Source organism: Zonotrichia leucophrys, unplaced genomic scaffold, assembly GCF_028769735.1.
Source record: "Zonotrichia leucophrys gambelii isolate GWCS_2022_RI unplaced genomic scaffold, RI_Zleu_2.0 Scaffold_1807_8639, whole genome shotgun sequence".
In the NCBI taxonomy this organism is placed as follows: Eukaryota; Metazoa; Chordata; class Aves; order Passeriformes; family Passerellidae; genus Zonotrichia; species Zonotrichia leucophrys.
This window is the reverse complement of record NW_026994012.1, coordinates 1-8,639: the sequence shown is the minus strand read 5'-3', so window position 1 is coordinate 8,639 and position 8,639 is coordinate 1. Positions and strand designations below refer to the sequence as shown.

Sequence of the window (8,639 nt, the reverse complement as noted above, 5' to 3'; positions counted from 1 at the left end):
CCTAAATACACCCAGAGCCGCCTTCCTGCCCCTGCTGAGAACGGGGTACCGGCAGGTGGCACAGGTGAGTCACAAATACACCTGGGGTATCCTAAATACACCTGGGACCCAAAAACTGCACCCAGGGCGCCTTCCTGCCCCTGCTGAGAACGGGGTACAGACAGGTGACACAGGTGAGTGTGTAAATGCAACTGGGGTATCCTAAATACACCTGGGGATACCCCAAAAATACACCCAGCACCGCCTTCCTGCCCCTGCTGCGGCGGGGTACCGGCAGGTGGCACAGGTGAGTGCCAAAAATGTACCTGAGACCCCAAAAACTGCACCCAGCGCTGCCTTCCTGCCCCGCTGAGAACGGGGTACCGCAGGTGGCACAGGTGAGTGCCAAAATACATCTGGGGATATCCTAAACTGCACCCAGCGCTGCCTTCCTGCCCCTGCTGCGGGCGGGGTACAGACAGGTGGCACAGGTGAGACCCCAAATACACCTGGGGATACCCCAAAAATACACCTGGGACCCCAAAAACTGCACCCAGAGCTGCCTTCCTGCCCCTGCTGAGGGCGGGGTACAGACAGGTGGCACAGGTGAGTGCCAAAAATGTACCTGGGGATATCCTAAATACACCTGGGGATACCCTAAACTGCACCCAGAGCCGCCTTCCTGCCCCTGCTGCGGGCGGGGTACCGGCAGGTGGCACAGGTGAGTGTGTAAAATACACCTGGGGATACCCCAAAAACTGCACCCAGAGCTGCCTTCCTGCCCCTGCTGAGGACGGGGTACAGACAGGTGGCACAGGTGAGTCACAAATACACCTGGGGATACCCAAAATACACCTGGGAACACCCCAAAAATACACCTGGGGATGTCCTAAACTGCACCCAGAGCTGCCTTCCTGCCCCTGCTGAGGGCGGGGTACCGGCAGGTGGCACAGGTGAGACCCCAAAATACACCCAGAGCTGCCTTCCTGCCCCTGCTGAGAACGGGGTACAGACAGGTGGCACAGGTGAGACCCCAAAACCTCATCTGAGACCCCAAAATACACCTGGGGATATCCTAAATACACCTGGGAACATCCCAAACTGCACCCAGAGCCGCCTTCCTGCCCCTGCTGAGGGCCGGGTACAGACAGGTGGCACAGGTGAGTGCCAAAAATACACCTGGGACCCCAAAACCTCACTTGAGACTCCAAAAACCTCACTTGGAACCCCAAAACCTCACCTGAGACCCCAAAAATCTCATCTGAGACCCCAAAACTGCACCTGAGACCCCAAAACTGCACCTGGGGACACCCACCTGCACCTGAGATTCCAAAATCTCACCTGGGAACACCCAAAATGCCAAAAAATGCCCCCAGAATTCTCTTATCTTTCCTCCAAATCCCCCTTTGTGCCAAATCTCACCTGTCTGACCCCAAATCTCACCATTCCCTCCAGAAAATTCCATTTTTGCACCATAAAATGCCTGGTTTTCCCCCAAAAATTCCCATTTTTTTCCCTAAAAATCTCAATTTTTCCCAAAATTTTCTGGATTTTTTCCCCAAATTCCCATTTTTCACCCCAAACCAGGGTTTGCTGTCAGAGACCTTCCTGGAGGGACATCACCTGTCCCTGCCCTCTCCTGTGCCCTCTAAAAATTCAACTTTTCCCCCAAAAATCCCCAATTTTATTCTAAAATTCCGGGATTTTTTCCCAAAATCCCCATTTTTTACCCCAAATTTCAGGATTTTTTCCCAAATTTCCCATTTTTGCAGGGTTTGCTGTCAGAGACCTTCCTGGAGGGACATCACCTGTTCCTTCCAAAAATTCAACTTTTCCTCTCAAAAATCCCCATTTTTTCCCCAAAAATCCCCATTTTTTACCCCAAAATTTCAGGATTTTTCCCAAAATCCCAGGATTTTCCCCCAAATTTCCCATTTTTCAGGGTTTGCTGTCAGAGACCTTCCTGGAGGGACATCACCTGTTCCTTCCAGAAATTCAACTTTTCCCCCCAAAAATCCCCATTTTTCCACCGAAAATCCCCATTTTTTCACGTAAAATCCCCATTTTTTCACCAAAAATCCCCATTTTTTCACCAAAAATCCCCATTTTTTTTCCGCAAAATTTCAGGATTTTCCCCAAAATTTCGGGATTTTTCCCAAAATCCCAGGATCTTTCCCGTTTTTCAGGGTTTGCTGTCAGAGACGTTCCTGAGGGACATCACCTGTTCCTTCCAGAATGCAACTTTTCCTCTCAAAATCCCCATTTTTTCCCCAAAAATCCCCATTTTTTCACCAAAACCCCCAATTTTTTTCCCCAAAATTTCGTGATTTTTTCCCAAAATCCCAGGATTTTTCCCATTTTTCAGGGTTTGCTTTCAGAGACCTTCCTGGAGGGGCACCACCTGTTCCTTCCAAAAATTCAACTTTTACCCCCAAAAAATCTCCATTTTTTCATCAAAAATCTCCATTTTTTTCCCCAAAAATCTCCATTTTTTCCCCAAAAATTCTCATTTTTTCCCCAAAATTTCAGGATTTTTTTCCAAACTCCCAGGATTTTTCCCAAATTTCCCATTTTTGCAGGGTTTCCTGTCAGAGACCTTCCTGGAGGGCATCACCTGTCCCCAAAAATTCCTCACCTGTTCCCCCAAAAATTCAACTTTTTCCCCAAAAATTCTCATTTTTTCCCCAAAATTTCAGGATTTTTTCCCAAAATTTCAGGATTTTTTTCCAAACTCCCAGGATTTTTCCCATTTTCACAGGGTTTGCTGTCAGAGACCTTCCTGGAGGGACATCACCTGTCCCTGCCCTCTCCTGTGCCCTCTAAAAATTCAACTTTTCCCCCAAAAATCCCCATTTTTTCCCCAAAATTCTCCATTTTTTCCCCAAAATTTCGGGATTTTTTCCCAAAATCCCAGGATTTTCCCCCAAATTTCCCATTTTTTTGCAGGGTTTGCTGTCAGAGACCTTCCTGGAGGGACATCACCTGTTCCCAGCCTCACCTGTTCCCCCAAAAATTCAACTTTTCCCCCCAAAAATCCCCATTTTTTCACCAAAAATCCCCATTTTTTACCCCAAAATTTCGGGATTTTTTCCCAAAATCCCAGGATTTTTCCCATTTTTGCAGGGTTTGCTGTCAGAGACCTTCCTGGAGGGGCACCACGTGGCCAAGGTGAACAAGAGTGAGGAGGAGGAGGGTGAGGGGGCGGAGCTGAGCCCCGAGGAGCTGCAGGAGATCCTGGGCACCGGTGAGAGACGGGGCCAAAAATGGGGATTTTTGGGAGGAAAAATGGGAATTTCTTTGGTGTAAAATTGGGGATTTTGGGGAAAATTGGGGATTTTTGGGGGGAAAATGGGGATTTTTGGGGGGGAAAAATGGGAATTTCTTTGGTGTAAAATTGGGGATTTTTGGGGGAAAATTGGGGATTTTTGGGGGGAAAAATGGGAATTTCTTTGGTGTAAAATTGGGGATTTTGGGGGGAAATTAGGGATTTTGGGGGAAAAATTGGGGATTTTTGGGGGAAAAATTGGGGATTTTTGGGGGAAAAATTGGGGATTTTTGGGGGGGAAAATGGGGATTTTTGGGAGGAAAAAAGGGGATTTCTTTGGTGTAAAATTGGGGATTTTGGGGGGAAAGTTGGGGATTTTGGGGAAAAATTGGGGATTTTTGGGGGAAAAATTGGGGATTTTTGGGGGGGAAAATGGGGATTTTTTTTGGGGAAAAAAGAGAATTTCAAGGCGAATTTTGGGGAAAAAAGGGGGATTTTTGGGGGGAAAAATGGGAATTTCTTTGGTGTAAAATTGGGGATTTTTTGGGGGAAAATTGGGGGTTTTTGGGGGGGAAAATTGGGGATTTTGGGGGGAAATTGGGGATTTTTTTTGGGGAAAAAAGAGAATTTCAAGGCAAAATTTGGGGAATTTTGGGGAAAAAAAAGGGGATTTTTGGGGGGAAAAATGGGAATTTCTTTGGTGTAAAATTGGGGATTTTTGGGGGGAAATTGGGCATTTTTGGGGGAGAAAAAAGAGAATTTCAAGGCAAAATTTGGGGAATTTTGGGGAAAAAAGGGGGATTTTGGGGGGGAAAAATGGGAATTTCTTTGGTGTAAAATTGGGGATTTTTGGGGGGGGAATGGGGATTTTTTTCAAGATTTGAAGGGAGAATTGGGATTTTTGGGGACAAAAAATGGGGGTTTTTAGAGGGGAAAAAAGGGATTTTAGGGGAAATTGGGGATTTTTAGGGAAAAAAAAAAAGGGGATTTGGGGAAAACGGGGATTTCATGGAGGGAAAGGGGATTTGGGGGGAAAAAGGGGATTTGGGGAATTTTTTGGGCCATTCCAGCCAATTCTGGGGCCGTTGTAGCCAATTTTGGGGTCCCCAGAGCAGATTTTGGCATTTCTGACCCCAAATTTCCCATTTTTACCCTCCCAATGCCGGATTTTTGCATTTCTGCCCCGAATTTCCCGTGTTTGCCCCTCAGGGGGGGATTTCTACGGGCGCCTGGCCGCCTCCATCGCCCCCCAATGCCGGATTTTGGCGTTTCTAACCCGAATTTCCCATTTTTTGCCCTCAGGGGGGGATTTCTACGGGCGCCTGGCCGCCTCCATCGCCCCCCAATGCCGGATTTTGGCGTTTCTGCCCCGAATTTTCCCATTTTTGCCCTTTTTTGCCCTCAGGGGGGGATTTCTACGGGCGCCTGGCCGCCTCCATCGCCCCCCAATGCCGGATTTTGGCGTTTTTAACCCGAATTTCCCGTTTTTGCCCCTCAGGGGGGGATTTCTACGGGCGCCTGGCCGCCTCCATCGCCCCCGAGATCTTCGGGCACGAGGATGTGAAGAAGTCGCTGCTGCTGCTGCTGGCGGGGGGTGTGGAGAGGAGCCCGCGCGGGATGCGCATCCGCGGTGAGGGGAACGCGGGGATGGCAGGGGGAAAACACGGGGAAAACATGGGGGAAAACATGGGGAAACCATGGGGGAACCACGGGGGAAACATGGGGGAAACACGGGAATGTCATGGGAAATGGCACAGGAATGTCATGGGGAAAACACGGGGGAAACACGGGAATGTCATGGGAAAAACACGGGGAAAACACGGGGAAAACATGGGAATGTCATGGGAAATGGCACAGGAATGTCACGGGGAAATCACGGGGAAACCACAGGGAAAACACGGGGAAAACATGGGAATGTCATGGGGAAAACACAGGGAAAACATGGGAATGTCATGGGGAAAACACAGGGAAAACATGGGAATGTCATGGGGAAAACATGGGGGAAACACAGGGGAAATGCGGGGAAACACTGGGAAAACATGGGGAAAACATGGGGAACACGGGAATGTCATGGGAGAAACATGGGGAAACATGGGGAAAACATGGCAATGTCATGGCAATGTCACGGGAAAAACACGGGGGAAACACGGGAATGTCATGGGAAAAACACAGGGGAAACACGGGAATGTCATGTTTTTCCCGTTTTTCCCATTTTTCCCATTTTCCCCAGGGAACATCAACATCTGCCTGATGGGGGACCCGGGCGTGGCCAAGTCGCAGCTGCTGACGTACATCGACCGCCTGGCGCCGCGCAGTGCGTGCCTTCATCTTCATCATCATCCTCATCCTCATCCTCATCCTCATCTTCATCTTCATCATCTTCATCTTCCCCCCCTTCCTCTTCTGCTTCTTTTTCTTCTTTTCTCCCGTTCTTCACCTTTTTCATCTTAGTCTTTCTTGTCTTCCTCCTCCTCCTCATCCTCCTCATCCTCATCATCCTCATCCTCATCATCTTCATCTTCATCCTCATCATCATCATCATCATCTTCATCTTCATCATCTCCCCCCTTCCTCTTCTGCTTCTTCTTTTTCCTCTTCTCATTTCTCCCGTTCTTCACTTTTTTCATCTTTGTCTTTCTTGTCTTCCTCCTCATCCTCATCATCCTCATCCTCATCATCATCTTCATCATCTTCCCCCCCTTCCTCTTCTGCTTCTTCTTTTTCCTCTTCTCATTTCTCCCGTTCTTCACCTTTTTCATCTTCGTCTTTCTTTTCATCCTCCTCATCCTCATCTTCATCTTCATCATCTTCCCCCCTTCCTCTTCTGCTTCCTTTCCTTCTTCCTTCTCCTCTTCCTTTTCTTCACCTTTTTCATCTTCATCGTTCTTTTCTTCCTCCTCCTCACCCTCATCATCATCACCCTTCTCTTCCTCTTCTTCTCCCTCCTCTTCCTCCACCTTCTTCATCATCCTCGTCTTTCTCTTGTTCATCTTCCTTCTTCTGTTCCTCCTCTTCGTCATCTTCCTCCCCTCGGGTGTGGGGCTCACGGTGGCCGTGCTGCGGGACCCATTTTGCTCTATTTTATACCCATTTTATACCCATTTTACCCCCATTTTAGCCCAATTAATGCCCATTTTATACCCATTTTACCCCATTTTTCCCCGTTCCAGGCCAGTACACCACAGGCCGTGGCTCCTCAGGTGTCGGCCTGACCGCAGCCGTCCTGCGGGACCCTCGCAGCGGGGAGCTGGTGCTGGAGGGCGGCCGTGCTGTGGGACACATTTTACTCTATTTTATACCCATTTTAACCCCATTTCTCCCCATTCCAGGCCAGTACACCACAGGCCGCGGCTCCTCCGGCGTGGGTCTCACAGCTGCCGTCCTGCGGGACCCTCGCAGCGGGGAGCTGGTGCTCGAGGGCGGCGCCCTGGTCCTGGCCGACCGCGGCGTGTGCTGTGGGACACATTTTATACCCATTTTATACTCATTTTACTCTAATTTATCCCCATTTCTCCCCATTCCAGGCCAGTACACCACAGGCCGTGGTTCCTCGGGTGTCGGCCTGACCGCAGCCGTCCTGCGGGACCCATTTTATACCCATTTTTTCCCCATTTCACCCCGTTTTCTCCCCATTTCTCCCCAATTTCAGGCCAATATACCACAGGCCGCGGCTCCTCAGGTGTCGGCCTCACTGTGGCCGTGCTGTGGGACCCATTTTCACCCCATTTTATACCCATTTTTTCCCCATTTCACCCCATTTTCCCCAATTCCAGGCCAGTACACCACAGGCCGCGGCTCCTCGGGTGTCGGTCTCACGGCCGCTGTCCTGCGGGACCCATTTTATACCCATTTTAACCCCATTTCACCCCGTTTTCTCCCAATTTTTCCCCATTTCCTGGCCAATATACCACAGGCCGGGGCTCCTCAGGCGTGGCCTGACTGCGGCCGTACTGCAGGACCCATTTTATACCCATTTTAGCCCATTTCACCCCATTTTCACCCCATTTCTCCCATTCCAGGCCAGTACACCACAGGCCGTGGCTCCTCAGGTGTTGGTCTCACGGCCGCTGTCCTGCGGGACCCATTTTATACCCATTTTATACCCATTTTACCCCCATTTTAGCCCAATTAATGCCCATTTTTTCCCCATTTCAGGCCAGTACACCACAGGCCGCGGCTCCTCAGGCGTGGGTCTCATGGCGGCCGTGCTGTGGGACCCATTTTGCTCTATTTTATACCCATTTTATCTCCATTTTATACCCATTTTTACCCATTTTATACCCATTTTATCCCCATTTTCCCCATTCCAGGCCAGTACACCACAGGCCGGGGCTCCTCAGGTGTCGGCCTGACCGCAGCCGTCCTGCGGGACCCATTTTATACCCATTTTACCCCCATTTTTCCCCATTTTACTCTAATATTTGTACCCATTTCTCCCCATTCCAGGCCAGTACACCACAGGCCGTGGTTCCTCAGGTGTCGGCCTGACCGCAGCCGTCCTGCGGGACCCATTTTATACCCATTTTATACCCATTTTAGCCCATTTAATGCCCATTTTACCCCATTTTACCCCCATTTTACCCCATTTTTCCCCATTTTCAGGCCAGTACACCACAGGCCGCGGTTCCTCCGGCGTGGGTCTCACAGCCGCCGTCCTGCGGGACCCTCGCAGCGGGGAGCTGGTGCTGGAGGGCGGCCATGCTGTGGGACCCATTTTACTCTATTTTATACCCGTTTTTTCCCCATTTTCTCCCCATTTCTCCCATTTCCAGGCCAATATACCACGGGCCGTGGTTCCTCAGGCGTGGGCCTGACCGCAGCCGTCCTGCGGGACCCTCGCAGCGGGGAGCTGGTTCTCGAGGGCGGCGCCCTGGTCCTCGCCGACCGCGGCGTTTGCTGTGGGACACATTTTACCCCCATTTCACCCCATTTTATACCCATTTTCTCCCCACTTTTCCCCATTCCAGGCCAGTACACCACAGGCCGTGGCTCCTCAGGCGTGGGCCTGACCGCAGCCGTCCTGCGGGACCCTCGCAGCGGGGAGCTGGTGCTGGAGGGCGGCGCCCTGGTCCTGGCCGACCGCGGCGTTTGCTGCATCGACGAGTTCGACAAGATGGCCGAGGGCGACCGCGTGGCCGTGCACGAGGCGCTGGAGCAGCAGAGCGTGGCCGTGGCCAAGGCGGGCGTGGTGGCCACGCTGAACGCGCGCTGCGCCGTGCTGGCCGCCGCCAACCCCGCCTTCGGCCGCTTCGACCCCCGCCGCAGCCTGGAGCACAACCTGCAGCTGCCGGCGGCGCTGCTGTCGCGCTTCGACCTGCTCTGGCTGCTGCAGGACCGGCCCCAGAGGGACAGGGACCTCAGGTGGGGCTGGAGGGGACAATGGTGGGGTAATGGT

The 8,639-nt window shown here is 51.3% G+C and overlaps 1 protein-coding gene across 1 annotated transcript; it reads left to right on the top strand.

The window, feature by feature from the left end:
• Positions 1-883: 883 nt before the first annotated feature.
• Positions 884-8,605, top strand: LOC135442181 (DNA replication licensing factor MCM7-like; the record flags this gene model as incomplete). Its single annotated transcript, XM_064701721.1, has 5 exons — positions 884-1,004; positions 3,103-3,223; positions 4,743-4,874; positions 5,475-5,558; positions 8,212-8,605. Coding segments are annotated over 5 exons (852 nt in total), but the record flags the coding sequence as incomplete, so codon positions are not given.
• Between the last annotated feature and the right edge of the window lie 34 nt (positions 8,606-8,639).